Genomic DNA, 22,632 nt, shown 5'->3' on the forward strand with positions numbered 1-22,632 from the left:
GCATAAACTGTGTAGGATTTTGTTTTTTAATTTAACAAAATACTTTAATTTGCCTCCCTAAACCTCTACCTCATTTTTGTCCCTTAAGACACTCCATAAAGCTTACCTCTTTAACAAAGCTTTGGTCACATGCTAACATCTCTTTATGTTACTCAGTATCATATTTTGTTTTTTAATAGTTCTGTGAAACATCTTGAGGTGTTTTAGATTATCACCCACATCATTCATGAGACATCAATATTGTTGTGCCATTATTAATTCACATTTCCAGCAATTTGTGCCGCAATTATAATGCAATCTGAAGAGTGAGAGAAACGGTTCAACATTAGAGGTGTGATATAAATACAAGTTATTGTTGTTTTATGTCAGTTTTACCAGCTGAAATTATGACAACAATTTCGAGCAGTAGGTTTTAACTGCAAACAGAATTAAACAAATGCTCAACATGTGAGGCTCTTTAGTAACTTCAAGTACAGAAGTTATGTTTTATTCTAAGTGGAAATGTTCAATGTGATGTTTGTGTGCCTTCATCTGCAAACTTAATTAAAATACTAAGCAAGAAAGAACTTGCATCTATGCAGCACCTTAATGTACTCTCAGGACATTCCCCAGGTCTTATAGAAATTAACAATTTCTTTGAAATGCTGTCACTTTTGTTACATGGCAGGCAAGTTAGTGAGTTAGCAAGTTTCACAAACAGTGAATGGGGTAAATGACAAATTAATGTTGGCATTGCTGTTGGAAGGAGGAATTTTGACCAGGGTACCAGAAATTCCCTTATGCATCTTCGTATGATGCTGTGGGATCTTTTGCATACACCCGAGATGGCAGACAGGTCTAGTTAATGTCTTATCCAGAGACAGCACCTCTGACCATACAGCATTCCTTGAGCACTGCACTGAAGTGGCAGCCTAGGTAATATGCTCAAATCCTTTGGATTTTGAGACACCTGACTTTAAGACTCAGCGGTGAGAGTGCTACCAATGAGCAAAGCCAATACTATTGCATATCTGGACCATGTTGAAATTCGATGTTGTTGGCTTTGTCCAATGTGTTGGCCCAGAAGTTGCTGCAGTGGCACTTCACATGATGAACGACATGAATTGAACTTTCTCTCACTTTTCAGATTGCACTATAATTGCGCCACAAATTTCTGGAAATATGAATTAATAATGGCACAACAATATTGATGCCTCATGAATGTTATGCCTGATAACCCAGCTTTATAACCAATGATAAAAGATAGAAAAAGAAACAGACAGAATGACAGAGACAGAAATAGAATGACTTAGAGTCAGACTAGATGAAATAAAAAGAGGGTTATAAAGAGAGTGGATTAAGAGAGAGAAAGTAAAAAAGAAACTGAAAGGAATAGTAAGAAAAAAAACAACCAGAAGAGGACATTGTAAACCTGTTGTGTTGAGAAATTGCTTTTTTACTTCTTGATATGTTAATGAGTGAATGTTAGGATAGGTATGTGACATGTGCAAACATTCTTGCTGATATACTCTTCCCAAAATTATTTTCTGAAAGGAGCCTTTCTAGTTTGCATTTCTGAGTTGTGGGAGCTGTTAGTTTGTCATCCTCACAGCACTTTTAAGGCTGTTATATAATTGGTTTAGATCTGAATAATGTTAGCAAGATATTTTATGTGCACTACATCTCAACAGAGTCCCTATTGGCAGAGCTACCATTGAGCCATTTTGTACTAAGCACTATTTTCATGTACATAACACTTAATATTATTATGAATAATAAATGCTTCTAATTTTAAGCACAGTAGTGATTGTTTCACCAAAAAAATCAATGAGCAGTTAATTAAAATGTGCATCTGATTTCCTGAAATAATACATATATATTTCTCGGGAAATAATTGAAGTGACTGAATTAAAGTTCAGAACTCACACAGGATGATGTAAGAATGTGTCAATGGAAATTTTATAGGACTCTATTCTTGTGTTATGTCTCTCCACAGAAATTCCCTACTGAGGGACTCGCAAATGTGGTTCGGAATGTATTTGACTTTGATTCCTACAATGGCGAAATGCGTGAAATCCTTGTCAACACTCTGCACAAGCACGGGATACCAATAGGAGCCAAGGCTACTAATATACAGTTGGCCAAGGAGTAAGCTCAATATGTTAATTTCTAAGTGAATGGAAAATGCCACCTTGCATTATTCATTGAGACTTACTGTATGTTGCTAATCAATTGTTGATTACTGAGGATCGAGCTTCAGATCTTGAAACAAAATTTTATCGTAGCTCTACAGCAAGTGTTCAGTAACTAATTTAATTTGAGAAACTTGAAAATCATCTACAATAAAGGAAAATATTTGTTTCTTCACTGGGCTTGTGTGTCTGTCCTTGTTTCAGAAGCTATTTCTTAAACCATCACACATTGCAATTTTTGGACATTTTGTCTATCATTTCATATAACTAAAAATGGAAGAAATGCTGACACTTTTAATGCATAGCACTATCTGGAGCCTAAAAAATGTAATTAATATTTTCTATTCTCATGCAGAAATTCTGCAATCCACAAAGGGTTAACTGTCCCACCAGTGATAGTATAACTTATTTACCTTTCCCTCTGAATGTCTTACATATGTGACCAAGAATTTTACTTAAAATTTGCACACACGAATATATTTTATCACTGCTAGAATTAAAAAGAGAAGAAACAAGTATTTTTCTTGAAATGGATGTGTTTATTTTCCTTTGGTAAATTTTGGTGTAGGATATTTTCCTGTTGCTAGCAACTGTCTAGGATTTCCACTGAGGCTGGTAGGCTTGGATATCTGGTGTCCTGACACTTGAAGCTGTCGAATGGTGAATTGAGTGGAGGCATATAACCTAGTTTCTGCTGCATTCAGTGTTGATGAACTCTGTGGGGTGATAGTGGTGGAATGTCTGATATGCTATTTCCTTGTGTTGCTGACTACGGAGACCTGAGGCCTATGATGTGACCGGTGAGCTTGCCGCAACCCACGGTGATCAAGCTCAGAAGGTGCTAGAGCTTTTGTGCAAATTATCCACACTTAAATTAGTGGGAGGATGGGGCAGCCTTGGTGTAGCTGATGAGTGTCCTCTTCTTAAAAGCTGCTGAAAGGGAAGCTGAGTCATGATGATTTTGTTTGACTGGGAAGGGCTTTATTTTTCTCTAGGATCACCCACTGTGCACTGCAAGCCCAAAATTGCCCCCTGCACCATTGATTTCCCCCACCCCATCCCTTAAAAAATAAACCGCTGGCATGCCAAGTGTAACCAGTACATACTTTGCCAGCTGCTGGCAAACCTGAAAACCTGGCCCCTTAGGGCTTTTTCTTTATTCTGTCGTGGGATGTGAGCGTCACTAGTGAGGCCACCATTTGTTGCTAGTCCCTAATCACCCTTGAGAGGGTGGTGATGAGCTGCTTTCTTGAATCACTACTGTCACACCTATAGTGCTGTTAGAGAGGGAGTTCCTGGATTTTGACCAGCAACAATGAAGGAACCGATATATTTCCAAATCAGGATGTGTTACAAGGAGGGAAACTTGCAGGTGGTGGTGTTCCCATGTACCTGCTGCCTTTGTCCATCTAAGTGGCAGAAGTCGCGGGTTTGGAAGGTGCTGTCGAAAGAACCTTGGCGAGTTGCATCAGTGCATCTTGTAGATGATTCACACTGCTGCCACTGTGTGCTGGTGATGGAGGGAGTAAATGTGAATTTACAGCACAGAAACAGGTCATTCAGCCCACTCCAGCCATTTGTTCACACCAGTTTCCCCCCATCTTACTTCATCTCACCTTATCTGTAAATTCTTCTATTCTTTTCTCCCTCATGTTACTATCTAGCTTCCCCCAAATACATCCATACTAATCATTTCAACCACTCCATGTAGTTGTAAGATCCTTGCTCTTATAAACATTCTGTTGTGATATCCAAGGCTCCTTTGGCTCCAGAGTACTCTTGCTTCATTGAGCACTTTTGCCCGCCTGCATTATATACAGCTGGTCAAACAAAGTGTCTTTGCGGAAAAGAATCTTGCATTTATAAAGAACCTTCCCACCTCTCACAATGTTTCGAAATGCTTTGCATTCAGTTCAAGTGAGATGCCAGGAGAACTTTCCTTCAAATAACTCCATGGGATCTTTTACATCAGCTGGAGCAGGTAGACTGGGGCTTGTTTTATTATCCTATTTGAATGGTAACATTTCTGTATTCCCTCACTAATGGATTCCAAGTCTAAAATGCTAGAGTGGGGCTTGAACCCACAATCTTCAGACTTGAAGTTGCACCCACTGAACCAAGCCAGCAGGTTATTGTAAAATCAGCTTTAATAGTATGCCTTTGTGAGAAAGCGCTGAGATAGGGTTTACTTAAATAATTTCTCGACTATAAGTAGAACTCTGCACAACCTTTGAGTGAATTTCCCCTCCAAATAACAGGGCTTAACAAATAAATTAAACTGGTCTCAGCTACAAACTCTGTCGTTCCTCTTTACACAATGGGTCAAAATCAGTGAGGCTTTGCCCCAAGTATGGAGTGTTGGTGGAACATAGGTAGGAGACCAAGCTATAGCTCTTTGGGCCAATTCATGTTCTCAGCTAACTAAGGGTCCACACCAAAGGCAGAAATTTGCACAATTTCTTCCTCGCAGCAACCTGTTGAGTTAACTGCACAGATTATCTCACACAGGTACACATACTGAGCAGACTGGTTCAGAAATTAACTTCCTGACTGCTTTCACTTCCAACTGCAACTTGTGCCCAACAGGTTAATGAACCTGTCAGTGTGAAGAATGTGGCTTTTCATGAGCCTCTCTTAAAAAATCTGGAACTGTTCAAATGAATGCATTTTGCTCAGGTAAGTACACCAACACCCTCCTCTCTCCCCAGATGTACACACAGGACTAGTAAGCTCAATCTTTTTGCTTTGTATGCTGCTGTTCTTTTGGAACCTTTGAAATTTTAGTTGGCTCACCATCCCATGCTTCAAAACGGCACTTACACAAGCTAAAAAATGTACTTATTCTTCATTCAGGATCCAAGGGAGAGGAGTTGAGAAATTTGGTGCATGTAGTTGAGCTGGCTTCAGCATTGTTTATAAATGATGCACCATTCCATTTGAAAGAGCATTGGCAGTCTTCCCAAAGTACATGTCCATTCAGACCAGGAGTTAGAACAGAGGCAAAGGAGCTCTGCCAGACTGCAAACATTTGACATAACTACTCACAAAGCTGCCGTCAAGCCACACACACACAAACTAACTGTGACTACAGATCTGTTTAAAATTCTTTTAACTCTGGCAGGGTAATTCTCTCAGTGCCACTTGGTAAAATACCACTCATAGCCATGACAGATTTCCCAAGTATGAGTTAGAATTTCTGGAACACACTCATTGTTATCCACACGGCCCTGCATGCAGTTAATATTGTTCCACTTCTGCCATGTGCAGAACAGGGTAGAATGGTCAAGCTAATTTCCTAATTTACATTTTGCTGAGGATGAGGTAAAAGCACATGGTGCTAATGCCATCTAAAGTCAGAGGTAGCTGAACAAGTCAAGTAATTTACAGGAAGTAATTTCTACCAGAATAGGAAGCTGATGGTGTAAGATTTTACAGGTTTGAAACTGTATGTATGCTGGTTTGTGTACAAGTGCTCACAGTTGTGCGGGTGTGCTTGTTTATGTGGTAGAGACAGGGATCTATGTGGGGAGAAGTTCAGCTCTAAACAACAAATTATTGAGAAAGCTCTTGTTTTCCAGACTCTGAAAAAAGTCTACAAGAGCCTGTGCAATGTTCTACCCATTCATACACTGGCTGCGTCCAAATGCTTGCTGCACTGTGCTTACACTGGAACTTTTCCATGAGCCATGTTTTGCTTTTAATTATAATGAATTATCTATTATAATTCCATTATTTATTAAGTGTTTCAATGCCAGGGAGGGATCTTTTGACATTGCCTTTTTGCCAAGGTTCTCAACCAGTCAGCAGTCGAAAACTAAACTGACCCCCTTTATCAATGCAGTTGTAAATGAAAGCAGCCAGGAAGTTAATTGCTAAACCAGTCTGTTCAGTATGTGAAACAAAAACAGAATTACCTGGAAAAACTCAGCAGGTCTGGCAGCATCGACAGAGAAGAAAAGAGTTGACGTTTCGAGTCCTCATGACCCTTCGACAGAACTTGAGTTCAAGTCCAAGAAAGAGTTGAAATATAAGCTGGTTTAAGGTGTGTGGCGGGGGGGCGGGGGGGTGGGGGGGTGGTGCGAAGAGAGAGAGAGAAGTGGAGGGGGTTGGTGTGGTTGTAGGGACAAACAAGCAGTGATAGAAGCAGATCATCAAAAGATGTCACCAACAATAGAACAAAAGAACACAGGTGTTAAAGTTGGTGATATTATCTAAACGAATGTGCTAATTAAGAATGGATGGTAGGGCACTCAAGGTATAGCTCTAGTGGGGCCCACCTATTTCCATTATTTTTAAATATTTTTAAATCTTTTATGCTCTCCCCACCCCCACTAGAGCTATACCTTGAGTGTCCTACCATCCATTCTTAATTAGCACATTCGTTTAGATAATATCACCAACTTTAACACCTATGTGTTCTTCTGTTCTATTGTTGGTGACATCTTTTGATGATCTGCTTCTATCACTGCTTGTTTGTCCCTACAACCACACCAACCCCCTCCACTTCTCTCTCTCTCTCTGTCCGCCCCCCCCCCACACACCTTAAACCAGCTTATATTTCAACTCTTTCTTGGACTCGAACTCAAGTTCTGTTGAAGGGTCATGAGGACTTGAAACGTCAACTCTTTTCCTCTCCGCCGGTGCTGCCAGACCTGCTGAGTTTTTCCAGGTAATTCTGTTTTTGTTTTGGATTTCCAGCATCCGCAGTTTTTTTGTTTTTATTTTTTGTTCAGTATGTGTATCTGTGTGAGATAACCTGTACGGTTAACCCAACAGGTTGCTGCCAGGAAGAAATTGTGTAAGTGTGGACTCTTAGTTAACTGAGAACATGAATTGTCCCTAAGAGCTATAGCGTGGTCTCTACCGGTGTTCCACCAACACTCCATATTGAGGTCAAAACCTCTCTGACTTTGATCCATAATGTAAGGAGGAACGACAGAGTTTGTAGCCGAGACCAGTTTAAGTCATTGGCCCTGTTATTTGGAGGGAAATTCATTCAAAGGTTATGCAGAGTTCTATTTATAGTCAATATTTTTTTGTAATCTTTGATGTAAATAGGATTTTTGAAAATAAAGTGAGCTAAGGTTTAAAACCTGGCAAAAAATGTATATTATCTAAGTGAAAAGCACCAAGCATCTCAGAGTTGCTGCTTAATCTATTGAATGTGAAGTTGAATCTGTTTCTGGCAGTATAGTGTCACCTGCAAGTTATCTACGGCATATACAAACAGCGATACTTTATTCTCCTAGAATCAATACGGCACAGTCTTTTGGTCCATCAAATCAATGCCAGTTATCTGTGAAACAATCCAGTCTTTTGTTGCGTTCATTTGCAAATATAGAATTTCAAACTAAAACTGCCTTATTTCCACATCAATATGGGCTGGGGTTGGGTGTTGGTAGTCAGTGAAGTCCTTTCAATGGTGGGGGAGTGTCAGTGAAATCCTTTTAACAACAACTTGGAATTGAGTAGCTGGGGCCAGACACGCAACAAGAATGGGCATGATTGTAGAGTCGGGCTTCAGACTCCTGATTAACTGAAAGGCGAAGTGGTGAGACTGGTGAAAGAAGATTTGAGCAATGAGTTCTTGATTTGGGGTTTTCCAAAAGAGTGAAAGAGGCAATGTGCCAGGATAGAGAAATACATTCCCATTGGCTGACCAGATGTTGAGTAAAAATGTCCTCTGAAGGTCGAGGATGGTGAGATTATCCACTGCTCAGTCCAGGTGAAGGAGGTAATACGTAATTTTACATGAAACAATTTTGGCAAACAAAAGAATTGAGAGTTAAGATAATACAATAACGCAAAGAACAGTAGAGGTCCTGCAAAATTGGAGAGATATGAAGAAAGGTATAAGAGAAAAGTAGTAAAATCTACAGAAGAGGAATACAAGAAAAAAAAACTTATCAAGAGTAATAATAAAAGCTTTTGCAGCCATATCGAGAAAAAGATTGTGACTAAGACAGATGTGGGTGATACTGTAATTGAAAATAATATCATGGCAGACTTGTTATAATTCTTCACAGTAGAGGAAGAGAATAAATTAAAAGGAAAATTAAAAATAAATCATGAGGATAAACATGCTAGATTGACTAAAAAATTAAAGATGCAATGGAGTGAGGCTGAAGATTGACAAATTCTCATGAGGCCGTAAATAGGAGCAGCAGTAAGCCATACACCTTCCTTGAGCCTGTTCTGGCGATCATGGATGATCTTCTATCTCAACTCCGTTTCTTCTGACTATCCCCATATCCCTTAGGCCCAAAAATCTATTGATCTCTTTCTTGAATATACACAACAACTGAGCATCACAGTTCTCTGGTTTAATAAATTCCAAAGATTCACAACTCTCTGAATGAAGAAATATCTCCTCATCTGAGTCTGAAATGCTTATTCTAAAACTACGGACCCTAGTTTTAGACTCTCCAGTCAGGGGAACCTTCCTCTTAGCATCTACCCTGTGAAAGGAAAATCATGTTTAGCCAATTTATTGGAGTTTTTTTGAAGGAGTAACATGCGCAGTGGATAAAGGAGAGCCGGTAGACATACTGCACTTGGATTTTCAGAAGGCATTTGAGAAGGTGCCACATCAAAGATTGTTACAGAAAATAAAAGCGCATGGTGTAGTGGGTAATATATTAGCATAGATAGAAGATTGGCTGGCCGGCAGAGAGCATGCATAAATGGGTCTTTTTCTGATTGGCAGGATGTAACAAGTGGAATCCCACGGGTCTGTACTGGGGCCTCAACATTTTATGACTTACATCAATTACTTAGATGAGGGGAGTGAAGACATGGGAGCTAAATTCGCAGATGACACAAAGGAAAGTATGTTGTGAAGAGGACATGAGGTTTCAGATGGGGGAGGCGATGGCATAGTAGTATTGTCACTAGATTGGTAATCCAGAGACTCAGGGCAGATGGTAGAATTTGAATTCGATAAAAATCTGGAATTAAAAGCCTAGCGATGACCATGAAACCATTGTCGATTGTTGTAAAAGCCCATCTGGTTCAGGTTCACTAATGTTGTTTAGGGAAGGAAATCTGCTGCCCCTGCCTGATCTGGCCTACATGTGACTCCAGACCCACATCAATGTGGTTGACTCTTAAATGCCCTCAAAGGCAATGAGATGGGCACTAAATGCTGGCCAAGCCAGCGATGGTCACATCCCAAGTACAAATAAGTTTTTAAAAAATTTATAGATAGGTTGAGTGAGTGGGCAAAGATCTGGCAAATGGAGTTTAATGTTGGAAAATGTGAAGAAGTTCACTTTGGCAAGAAGAACAAAAAAGCAGAATATTACTTAAATAGAGAATGGCTGCATAATTCTGAGGTGCACAGGGATCTAGGTGTTCTAGTACATGAGTCATAACAAGTTAGTATGCAGGTATAGCAAGTAATTAAGAAGGCTAATGGAATGCTATCCTTTATCACGAGAGGGATTGAACATAAAAGTAAGGATGTTATGCTTCAGCTAAACAGGGCATTGGTGAGACTGCACCTCAAATACTGTGTGCAGTTTTGGTCTCCTTATTTGAGGAAGGATGTAAATGCATTGGAGGCAGTTCAAAGGAGGTTTACTAGATTGATACTTTGAATGAGTGTGTTGTCTTATGAGGAAAGGTTGAACAGACCAGGCTTGTTTCCACTAGATTTAGGAGAATGAGGGGTGATTTGATTGAAGATCCTGAACAGCCTCGACAAGGTGGACGTTGAGAGGTTGTTTCCCCTTGTGGGTGAGTCCAGAACTAGGGGGCACAGTTTTAAAATTAGGGATCGTCCTTTTAAGACAGAGACGAGGAGAAATTTTTTCTGAGGGTTGTGCAACTTTGGAATTCTCTGCCTCAGAAGGTGGTGGAGGCAGGGTCATTGAATATTTTTAAGGCAGAGGTAGATAGATTCTTGTTAGGCAAAGGAATCAAAGGTTATCGGGTCAGATGGGAATGTGGAAATCGAAACACATGAAGATAAGCCATAATCTTATTTGATGGCGGAGCAGACTCGAGGGGCTGAATGATCTACTCCTGTTCCTATTTCTTAGGTTCTTAAACCCTCTCAGAATTTTATACATTTCTATGAGATCGTCTTTCATTCTTCTAAACTCCAGAGAATACATGTGCGGCAAGCCTTCCTTACTTTCATACTTCAACCCCATTGCAATAAAGGCTGACAGACTATTTTTCTTCCTAATTGCTTGCTGTATCTGCATGTAAATTTGCTGTGATTCATGAACAAGGACATCCAAGTCCCTCCGAAAACCAATATTAACTCATCTCTCATCTTTAAAAAAAATATTCTGCTCTTTTATTCTTCCTATGAAAGAGAATAATTTGACACTTGCCACATTATTTCTCATCTGCCACTTTCCTACCCACTTACCCAATCTATCTGTATCCTTTTACAGCCTCTTTGCATCCTCCTCACAGCTTGCTTTCCTACCTAGCTCTATGATCACCAAATTTGGGTAGATTACACTCAGACCCCTCATCTAAGTCATTGATATAGATTGTAAACAACTGAGGCGCAAGCACAGATCCTTGCAATTTTCAACCTAGAGTCTTCAAAGAAGAAGGTGGAAAAAATCGCAGATACAAAAAATGTATTGTTCTTCCAAAATGCTAATGATTCAAAATTAGCTCCTCAAATTGAAAAAATGTCAAGCATACTCTATTATTAAGAAAAGTGAGAAATAAAACAAGAAATTAGGCAAACAAGGTTATTGATTCGTGGTCAATTAATGAACAAGTAGGAGCCAGCAGAGGAGGTCTTAGACTGGATTTGAGCCCTTGTCACAGAGGAAAAACACAAGTACCTAAACCAATGCCCTGTCCAGTTCCCTATTTATCTTTCTTTAATAAACTAGATCAAAGTGTATCAAAAATTAACAATTGAGAGGAAAGCTACCAAAAATAAATTTTGATAGAAGTGGAAAGGGTTGTGTCTGTGGTCCTGTATATCATAACAGAGATGCATGGCAAAAAATGATGCATTTGCAGCCCCAAAGCCTGTCACACTGTGATGTGAAGCACTGACAGCCTGGGACTGTCCGTGATGGCAAAATATTAAATGCTTAGAATTTATTTCATTTATTGCAGATGAATTGTTTTGTTTTTAAATTTAGTATGTGGAAGGTTAGAAATTGCTATCTGTGATTTTCTCATTACAGTGCTTAACCTGCTTCTCTCTTCTCTATTTGATGGAGATTTTAACCTGTTTAAGTAGCAGAGAGATTAATTTGGTATGAGCGCATTCAGTAATTTCCACTCTACGGTTTTATATCATAGATTTACAGCTATGAACACCTTGATTATGTTTCAAAACTCTCCACCATCAATATTTCATGCACTTTAATGCCACTCTTCAGCTCACTCCCCACAGTCATTTATATCTCACCCAGTCTAATCCCAATCTCCTTGTTCCCCTTTAATAGTTTTCCTTTCCAAGTAACTAATTCCCTTTTAATGGCATTTATGGACTGGTGTTTTTCTGCATTTGTGTGCTTGCTCCTTGTGAGTTTTTGACCAATTCTGTTTACTGGGAGGAACAATGTGGGTAATAGAGTGGAGAAGTGGAAGATTACACTATTGAGGCATTGAATTCTGCATTTGAATTGTGGAAAGGCATTTTCTAACCTTCCTTTTAATTCTTTTTGAGACCATGTAAAATTTGTTCCCTCTTATTACTGTCTCTATTTCTATCCAAGGGCCAATTTACCTAACTCCTGCTGACATTTATAATATAGAGGGAGTTGTCACAGGTGCAGCCTTTCAGATGAGATGTAAAACTGAGGCCATGCCTGTCCTCCCTGGGTGGATGCAAAAACCCTGGACACTATTCAAAGGAGAGTGTCCTCAGTGTTATTATCAATATTGATTCTCAACTAATGCAACCAAAAACTGGTTATCTGCTCACTTGTCACATTGTATGGATGTGGGATCTTGCTATGCGTAAACCATTTTTCTACATTGCAACAGTTACTACATTTCAAAAACGCTTCAATGACTGTGAACCACTTTGGGCCACCCTGAAGTTGTGCAAGGTGCCCTTAATGTAAGTTCCCTATTCCCCTCCCTCCCACCTACCATCCCTCCTTCACACTCTCCCTCCATCTCTCCCACCCTCTCACCATCACCTACCCTCCCGCATTCTCCAACCCTCCCTCCCACTATCACTCCTACCCTGCTGCTCTCCTCCTACCCACCAACCCCCCACAACCTCCCTCCGTCCCTCCCACCTACCTCCTTCCCACCTTCCCAAAAACTCTCTTTCCTCCCTCCCCCTGCCTCCCTCCCATTTGCTGCCCCACCCTTCCTCCATTCCTCTTCCCTCCTTCCTCCATCTCTCCCTCCTCCCTCCCTCCTCCCCTCCTTCCTTCTCTCCCTCTCAGCCTCCCTCCATCCCACCCTCCATCCTACCCTTGCTCCCACCATCCCTACTATCCTTGCTTCCTTCCTCTCACTCCATTAATATTTGTGTTTGTATGGTATATAGTGCCAATCCAACAATAGCTCTGCTGTGGTTTTGGTAGTGAACTCTTCTTTTTGTTGAACCTCTGAAGGGATGTCTTGGTATGTTGTGAAGCTACACTGCTCCAACTTGTAAACGTTTGACAGGTTACCTTTGCCGGAGTGTAAATTCACCAGCCACTGGACTTTCAACCAACCAGAAAGCCGGAAGCTTCTTTGCCCTACAGAGTGTCAGCAGACAACCATAAAGGTTTGGTTCCCTTTCTTTCTCCTGTATAACGTGACAGTGTTTACATTTAGGTATCTATTTACAAGGTTTATACTTCAAATAGAAAATCTATTTACTCTAGCAGGATGGCTAAAAGCCAGGAGGCATAGATTTAAAGTAATTGGTCGAAGGAATAAAAGGGAGATGGGGGAAATATTGTTTTCACCCAAAGGGTAGTAGGGACCTAGACCTCATTGTTTGCAAAGGTGGTAGAGGCAGAAACTCTCCCCACATTTAAAAAGCACTTGGATGTCTACTCGAAGAGCCGTGGTCTGCAGAATTACAGTCTGATGATGAACCGCTGGAACTGGTAGATTTGGCATAGAGATCTCTTGGTAGTCTCTGAGTGATCTTAGTCTTCTGCTGCAACACTAGACTGTTTCATTCTATAAAGCAGCAACACCAACTAGCTGTTGTTCTGAAATCTTTGCTGAACACAGGATTTGATTTAGCCACTTAGCTGTGAATGTACACATTTAATTTCTGATAACGTAGGCATTCTGATGATTTTCGTTCCTCAGTATGATACATGCTTCTCAAGATCAGGCCAGTGGCTGGTCCCCGCTCTCGTGATGCATTTGGTCTTGGGCATCTTCTTCAGGTGGATTCCTCCTTCCGTTCTTGCACTAGTTTTTCACTAACACCAAACTCCATCGCTGCAGCACAGCTATTTGCTAAGTTAGAAAATGTTACAACTTCCAGCTTGAAAGCAGCTTCATACTTCATTCTTTTTGATGGAGGGCCCATTTCTGTTTGTCATTCACATGCGAAGTCTACTCTGTGTGGGCATGCCTTAAACTCCCACACATCATCTTCGCATCACAGTCCATATCACCTGCTTGATCCCATAAATCGACTTATAAGGTGAATAAAACTGAGGTGAAAAATTTTGAGGCCAACTCCTAATGCTAGTACACCATTTCGTAGCTGAAAAAGGATTTATACGCCCAAGAATAAGCCTAAAGATGATTTTTGGCACTGAAAACATGGTGTTGTCTTATATTTTGGGTCGACTAAAAAGCCACAACCTACAGTATGTCAAAAAGCGCAATAGTAATAATACTGACCCATGCGGGGGCGCCACGGTAAACATTCATCCATTTGGATAAACAACTATTCATCACTACTCTCTGCTTTCTGTCCCTTAGCCAATTGTATTTTGAAACCTTGAATTGTGTCAGCTATAGAAATAACTTATCAATCAAATGCAGCTGGTATTTTCAATGTGCTCATAACGGAGATGTTTTACTAATGGATGCTGAATCAAATTGTAAGCGTGTTTAGCTTTAAGTGGAATCTAACCATTTTTCTTCTGTTAATAGGGTCCTGTGTACTTGAGGGTCAAGGGATATCCCTTAGAACGACATGAGTCGAGGGGGCTCAGTTTCACAGAGCAACAAGCCCACTGGAGAATTCCCCTGAATGAAGTTAATATTGTTTGTGATGTTGCCACAGCCAAAGGTAATGCCCTCTCAATCACAGGCATTTCCTCATTCAGGGGGCTACTCGCTTCTCTGAGCCACAATGATTCTTGTCATTAGTTTACAGATTTCTTTGTGAATTTTGAGGCTGCAACTGCTTTTCCTTTGCATCAAAATCAAGGATAGAAGGAATCGGTAAAGTTTTGCAGGCAGGCTGTTCCCCAGCAAACACACATTACAATTGACAAGCTAGCAATAAGAAAAGTGCAGCAGAACTAGAGTGCAGAGAGTCCAAGACTTGTGCAATCAGTTAGCAGGAAATGCTTTTGGTGTAAAAAGATTCACATGGCAAATGCAGTGTTTCTAGATGATTAGGAAGAAAGAATTACATTTATATAGAATCTTTCACAACCTCCAGATGTCCCAAAGTGTTTTACAGGCAATGAAATACTGTTGTAATGTTAGAAACACAGCCAAATAAATACTGTTGCTACAAGAGCTGGTCAGAGGCTAGGAATCCTGTGGCGAGTAACTCGCCTCCTGACTCCCCAAAGCCTATCCACCATCTACAAGACACAAATGAGGAGTGTGATGGAGTACCCTCCACTTGCCTGGATGAGTGCAGTTCCCACAACACTCAAGAAGCTTGACACCATCCAGGACAAAACAGCCCGCTTGATTGGCACCCCTTCAACAAACATTCACTCCCTCCACCACCAACGAACAGTGGCAGCAGTGTGTACCATCTATGAGATGCATTGTAGGAACAAACCAAGCCTCCTTAGACAGCACCTTCCAAACCCACGACAACTACCATCTAGAAGGACAAGGGCAGAAGATAGATGGGAACACCACCACCTGGAAGTTCCCCTCCAAGTCACTCAGCAGCCTGTCTCAGAAATATATCGCTGTTCCTTCACTGTCACTGGTTCAAAATCCTGGAACTCCCTCCTTAACAGCACTGTGGGTGTACCTACACCATGTGGACTGCAGTGGTTCAAGAAGGCAGCTCGCCATCACCTTCTCAAGGGCAATTAGGGATGGGCAATAAACCCTGGCCCAGCCAGGGATGTCCACATCCCATAAATGAATAAAAAAGAAAAATGGCCAGTTTTTCTCAGACTCAGCTGAATCGAGCAGTCATTGGAAAAGGACCTCAACATGTGTTCAGGTGAAATTAATTCAGTAAAGCTTTTGAGATTTGAGAAATGAAGGTTGTTTGGAGAGGGGAAAGGAGATTTCTACTATTTCTTTACCATCAGCTTTTGTCATATTTCTGGCACAAATAGTGACAGAACACAGCTGGTCACTCACTGAATGTTTCAATCTGTTGGTTAACGTCAGCAATGGAAAATATTTTGAGACGTGGATCGCTGCCAACAATGCCTGTCAACATACCAAAACCAGGTTAGGCTGAAAAGGGATATCTGAACGCCTTCTTAGTGAATTAATGCACTGCCTGGTGTGCGCTACAAAATACAGGATAGTTCTTGGTTCCATTCCTGGTCTGCCAGGCAGCTCTTGGGTCCTACCCTAACCTCAGTATCAGTGAGAGATATATGGTCAGGTAGGCTCTACCATGGAGACAGAGTATCAACTCTGACATCAACTCACAGTCAACTACCCAGCTGGCATCTACAGTTTGGACTCACCCGGAGAAAGTGGAAAATACAGTAGAGGGCATCAGGTGCACGCACACCTGCACTAGTTACAGCCTCCAGGAGAACAAAGTTAGTGGGAACAATCCCAAGAATAAAATGACAAGTATTAAAGAAAAAGCTTGCACTTGTATAATGCCTTTCATACCTTCAGGACATCCCAAAACACCTTACAACTAATTAAATCATTTTGAAGTGAAGTCATTGTTGTAATGTAGGAAACGCAGCAACCAGTCGCACACAGCAAGCTCCCACAAACTGCAATGTGATAAATGGCCAAATAAACTCTTTGTGCTGTTGGTTGAGGAATCAGTCAGGGCACTGGGGAGAGCAGCCTGCTCTTCTCTGAATTATACCATTAGCTTTTTATGTCCACTGAGAGGGCATACGGAGCCTCGTTTCTATGTTTCATCTGAAGGCAGCCCCTCTGACAGTACAGCTCTTCCTCAATACTGCACTGGAGAGCCGGACAGATTTTTATGCCCAGACCTCTGGAGTGGGACTTGAACTCGCAACCTTCTTATTCAGAGCCGAGAGTGCTACCACCTGAACCACAGTTGACACCAAGCTCACATTGCATAAAGTCAATACACGTTCTGCTTTAATCTGGGAACAGTCGATTCACTAATACTGTGATTCTGTCACCACCTATCTCAATGTGAAATAGCTAGTTCAATGAATATATTTCATGTGGAGGAGCACAGCTACTCCTCCACCTGGCTGCTTTATATATGTGGCTAGACTGGGGAAGGGTCTCCAACCTCCTATACAGCATGTAGTCCAGAGAGTCGAGACAGGCTCATTTGTGACTTGGAGACGGGACAGGGCAGAAGGAAGCAGAGCAAGTCAGAGTTTGAAATCCGTTCCTTTTTTCCAATGATAAAAAGAAAGGAGTCAGGATACATGATATGTGCCGCGAAAAACAAAGCTTGCAGCTGCTCAGTTTGATGAATTTGAGATTTGCCTGCCTGGGCCTTTGCAGATTTACCTCACTGACATAACCATTCATCTCATGCAGGTGAAGCCAAAGACTCCATTTATGTGGCAACATGCAATCCGGTCTCTCTCTACTCAATGAGTGTGCCTGGCAATACCATACACCACATGGATTTGTATGACATCTTCCCCAGGAATGCTGGTGGGATCTGGCAGCCGTTTGTGACAGTGGCTCCATTAAGTCAACCATTACATGACCAAGTCGTGCTTCACGAGGAGCAGGTATTTGAAATTGTTGGCCAACTTTTAATAGCCCATCTCTGTGATACAGTGATCATTGTCTATGCTATTCCAGTGGTGTAAACCAGATTTTTAAAAGTTCGCCTCCTAAACTAGTGAGAAATTCATGCTACCTGAGGTAACCTATAGGCTGCACTAGTTTAGTAAATCCTCACTGCATGAATTTAGAAATACAGAAATGTTACAACAAAGGAAAGGTCACTTGACCCAACTAGTCCATCTCAGTGTTTACTCTCCACCTAACTAAATACTCCTCATAGTGTCACAGTATCTTTACAGTGCAGAAGGTTATTCAGCCCATCAAGTCTGCATTGGCTCTCTGGAAGAGTATTCCACCTCGTCCCACTCCCCTGCCTTATCCCAACATTGCACATTCTCTCTTTTCAGGTAGCAATCCAATTCCCTTTTGAATACCTCAATTGAACCTGCCTCCACCACCCTTTCAGGAAGTTTGTTCCAGACTCCAACCACCCTCTGGGTGAAAAAAAATTTCCTCACATCACAATTACTCCTTTTGTCAATTATTTTTAATCTGTGTTCTCTAGTTCTTGAAGATCTCTTGAGTGGGAACAATTTCTCACTATTTACCCTGTCCGTACCCCTCGGGATCTTGAATATCTCTATCAAGTCTCCTCTCAGCCTTCTTTTCTCCAAGGGTAACAGTCCCAACCTCTCCAATCTATCCTCATAGCTAGAGTTCTTCATCCCAGGAATTGTTTTTATGAATCTCCTCTGTACTCTCTCCAATGCCTTCACATCCTTCCTCAAGTATGGCGCCCAGAACTGGACTCAGTACTCCAGAAGAGGCCTAACTAGTGTCTTATACAAATTCAACATGACCTTCTTATCCTTGTACTCAATGCCCCTATTAATAAAGCCTAAGATACTATATGCTTTATTAACTGCTCTCTCAACATGCCCTGCCCTCTTCAATGGCCTAATGTACGTATATACCACGGTCCCCCTGTTCCTGCACCTCCTTTAGAAGCTCTCCCTTTATTTTATTCTCTCTCATCATATCTTTCCTGCCAAAACAATCACTTCACACTTCTCTACATTGAACATCATCTGCCACTTGTCTGTCCAATCCACCAATATGTCTATGCCCTTTTGAAGTTCAAGACTACCCCATCACGGTTGACAACATTTCCAATCTTCATATCATCTGTAAATTTTGAAATCATGCTGTGCACACCACAGTCTAGGTCACTAATATATACTGTCTGTTTCCTGTCACTAAACCATTTCTTATTGCATTTATCCACTTGTCCCTCATTCACCCATCCAATTTCATCCTGAATGGTGATATCATTTTTGCCTTAGCCACTAACCCTCAAAGTGAACTTCACAGCCTCACAATTCAATGTTAAGATGTTTCTCCTGCTCCCTGTATCCTTTATCTAAGGCCCCTTGTTCTTGATCCATCAACTATTAAACACAGTCTACTTCTTTTAACCTGCCCTATCCTTTCATAGTTGTAAAATCATCTATCATATTGCTTTATCGTCTGCATTGTTCCAAAGAAAACAGTCCTGGCTCTACTAATCTGTCTTTGTAGTTGTATTTGTTCGTGCCAAGCAGCACCGCTATTAACATGATGCACTCTCTCTCAACCCATTAAACTTACAATATCTTTCATGTAGTGTGAAGCCCACAGCACACTAACTGAGGTCTTTTAAAGTTTTATATATACTTATAATTATCTCTTTTATGTTCTACACCTCTTAAAATAAAAGTTAGAATTCTACTGGCTTCTTTTAAAACAGCGTTATCAACCTAGATAGTTGGGTTTATTGACTTGTGGACCTGATCTCCCAAATTCTTCTGCTTTTCCACAGATTTGACTCTACTTCCATTCATAGTATCATTGCTGCTGCTATTTACTTAGAAAAGTCGTTCACATCACACTTATATTGAATTCATCTGATAATTCCTAGCCTATCCCACTATCCAGTTAATATCCCTTTGCACATTCCTTGAGTCTTACTTTGGTATCATCTGTAAATTTGCACAACAATTGATCTAAGCTTATGTCTAAATCATTTATGTACACAGTCAACAGAACTGGCCTCAGAACTAAACCCTATGGGAGACTTATTTCTAACCATTCTGTAAAACTGCACTTAGTTTACTCTGTTTTCTCCTCTAACCAATTTGTAATCCATTTGCTGGCACTGTGTGTCAATACTGGAGGGACTGAATGTTTAAAGTGGTGGATGGGGTGCTGGTCAAGCTGTCTACTTTGTCCTGGCTGGTGTCAAGCTTCATGAACATTGTTGGAGTTGCACTCCTCCTGTCAATTTGGGAGTATTAGACTCCTAACTTATACTTTGTCGACGACGGATAGAATTTGGGGAGTCAGCAAGTAAGTTACTTGCCACAGAAATCCCAGCCTCTGACCTGCTCTTGTAGCCACAGTATTTATATGGTTTGTCCAATTTGGATTCTCATCAATGGTAACCCCCCCCCCGGATGTTGATAATGGGGAATTCAGTGATGGTAATGCCATTGAATGTCAAGCAGAGATGGTTAGATTCTCTCTTGTTGGATATGGTAATTACCTGGCACTTGTGTGGCACGAATGGTAATTGCCACTTATCAGCCCAAGCTTGAATGTTGTCCAGGTCTAGCTGTATATGGACACGGACTGCTTCAATATCTGAAGAGTTAAGAATGTTGCTGAATATTGTGAACCGCTCACGTTATGCTGGAGAGAAGGTCAGTGACAAAACAGCTGGAAATGATTGGACCAAAGAGACAGCCCTGAAGAGGTCCTCCAACAATCACAGCCACTTTCCTTTGTGCCAGGCATGACTCCCAACAAGTAGACTGATTTCCCCCCTGATTCCTATTGACTTTAGTTTTTCTTGAACTCCTTGATGCCACACTCAGTCAAATGCTGCCTTGATGTCAAAGGCAGTCACTCTCGCCTCACCTCTGGAGTTCAGCTCTTTGGTCCATGTTGGAACAAGGCTGTAATGAGGTAAGGAGCTGAGTGGCCTGGCGTCAGTGAGCAGTTTATTGCTGATTAAGTGCCGCTTGATAGCACTGTTGACGACCCCTTGTATCACTTTGCTGATGATCAAGAGTAGACTGATGAGATGATAATTGGCCAGGTTGGATTTGTCCTGCTTTTTGTGGACAGGACGTACCTGGGCTGACGACCTCCGGTGAAGGCTGAGATGGATCATCCACTCGGCACTTCTGGCTGAAGATGGTTGCAAATGCTTCAGTCTTGTTTTTTGCCCTGCGTACGGGGCTTCACAGCATTGAGGATGGTGATGTCCTTGGGGCCTCCTCTTGCCATCAATTGTTTGATTGTCCACTACTGCCCAAAACTGAAAGTACCACACTGCAGGGCTTTGTCTGACCTGTTGGTTGGTTGTGGGATTGATTAGCTGATTTCTGATGAAAGGCCATCGACCTGAAACATTAACTCTCTGTTTCTCTCCACAGATGCTGCCTAACCTGCTGAGTAATTTCAGCATTTTTTGATTTAATTTGAAATATTTTGCTGTCTATCTTGCCCCCATACCCTTCCCTAAAGTCAGTACTGAGTGTTCTGCCCCAGTGTAAACATTCCTAGCTCCCACAGCTTCTCTTCATAAATTGACAGCTCGGATTAGGTGCTGGAACTAATGGTAGAAATTCTGTTGGCTGACACAGAGTGAGTGGAAAGCCAGGCTGATTTGTTCAAGCCTTGATTTTGTGAAGAAGGTTTGTGTCAGCTTCATGATGCAAGTTTTATTTCAATATTGATTTGGAGATGGTGAGGCCTTACCCTTTGCTGCTCCAGAAATTCCAATGAGTTGTGGCTTTGTGCCACGTGAGTGCTGTATGCCTTTAAAAGTAGGAGCAAAGAAGCTTCTTGCCTTGAGAACAGCTTCATAAGTGTCCTGTCTGAGTTTCTGGTGAGGGGTTGTCCTGGTTTATTCTGTTTCTATTTTTAGTTTATTGAGATTGCATCATCGGCTGATTCTTGGGATCAGATGTTTATTTGTTCTCTTTGTCATTTGGTTTAGCTTTAATGCTGAAACCAAACAGTTCAAAGCCCTCCAGCCTGACGCAGACTGTTCTTCCTAACCCTCTTGACATTAACTGTCTGCAACTCTATCCCAGCACAAAGGCACAACAGAAATACACCAGTGTCAAACCTCGCCACCAACATGAAGGGCAGGTGCCACATCAAGAGGCTGCACCAGAAAACCCCTCTCCCAAATCCCAACATTCCCATTACATTTAAGTGGGGGCACAACATGAAACCAGGGGACACTTCCCCTGTCTGCTGGCAAAGCGACACTCTAGTGATTGGAGTGGAATCTCAGCCCTCTCGTTGCTCATCACTGCACCCTCTCGAAGATTGAAGAGGTACTCAATGTAACAAGTAACCAGCATTGGACACAATACTGCAAGTTGGGGCCCCAGAGCTCAGACATGTACAGTACTCTCTAACTCTAGCTGGGTGCGGATTACTCTGCATCCCTTTCCCCAGTCCACATTTACTGAATCCAAAATCGGCTGCTGCATCTTCAGCCCAGAGCAGAAAATTTGACTGTGTGTAACAAATAGAGCCAAGTAAATATAAGTGCAGGATTTTAAAGCATTCAAGGCTAAACTCTTACTCTCTTAGTCAAGTACATACATAAACAAAACCCTTGCATTGTGCCCTTATCTAAATGTACCTGAAACTGACACCAAAGTTGAAGCCTGCCTTTTTGGGGTCATTAGATGTCAAATTCCACAGAGCATGTGAAGCTCCCATCAATGTAAACTACTGAGATGCTTTAAGGCTAGGATCAGAACATTACATTTTATTTAAATTTGTTCTTGGGGGGCATGGACAACAGCATCAAGGTAGTATTGCTCTGAGAGCAGTAAGAATCAACCATGAAGGGTGGGACTAGGATACCTGCAGGCAGAATGTTACTGAAGTTAGGTTTTAATGACAAAATGGAAGCTTTCATGGGTTTTTTGTATTTAAGATAGCAGTGCTTCCTCAGTGATTTCTCGTTGTAGATCTTTATTGAACTCTTCTCAAGATGTCTGCTAAAAAGACTGCCACATGGCAGAGATCACCTGACTATGGAAAGCCAGTTGGGACCTGTAGAACTGCGTGCATTTCAAACCCAAACACCCCCCTTTTCATACCAAACAAAGATACAAACAACCACCTTTTCCTACTGAACAAAAGACAAATTTGCATACACAATCATGTGTAAATGTGAGTTACCCAAGTTAACCACTGTACACACACTGTTCTCAAGCATTAACAACTATTTGTTCTACTTGTTCATCTCTGCACCTAATTGCATACATAGCCTTTAAATCGAGCAGGTCTCTTCATGGTATGTGTGCACATTGTCATTGGCTGTTCGTCTGGATGATGTTCCTTGTTTGTAGAGTGTCTTTCC

At 41.3% G+C, this 22,632-nt stretch overlaps 1 protein-coding gene across 3 annotated transcripts in view; it reads left to right on the forward strand.

The window, feature by feature from the left end:
* The window catches only part of vwa8 (von Willebrand factor A domain containing 8), a 474,906-nt gene that overhangs the window by 296,059 nt on the left and 156,215 nt on the right, over positions 1–22,632 (forward strand). For all 3 annotated transcript variants that reach the window (XM_041211497.1, XM_041211500.1, XM_041211499.1), the window contains 4 exons: positions 1,976–2,127; positions 12,786–12,888; positions 14,229–14,367; positions 17,004–17,203. In XM_041211497.1, coding sequence (XP_041067431.1) covers positions 1,976–2,127; positions 12,786–12,888; positions 14,229–14,367; positions 17,004–17,203 — 594 coding nt within the window. The remainder of the gene's footprint in view (positions 1–1,975; positions 2,128–12,785; positions 12,889–14,228; positions 14,368–17,003; positions 17,204–22,632) is intronic.

The sequence above is a fragment of the Carcharodon carcharias genome, chromosome 18 (assembly GCF_017639515.1).
Source record: "Carcharodon carcharias isolate sCarCar2 chromosome 18, sCarCar2.pri, whole genome shotgun sequence".
Classification (NCBI taxonomy): domain Eukaryota; kingdom Metazoa; phylum Chordata; class Chondrichthyes; order Lamniformes; family Lamnidae; genus Carcharodon; species Carcharodon carcharias.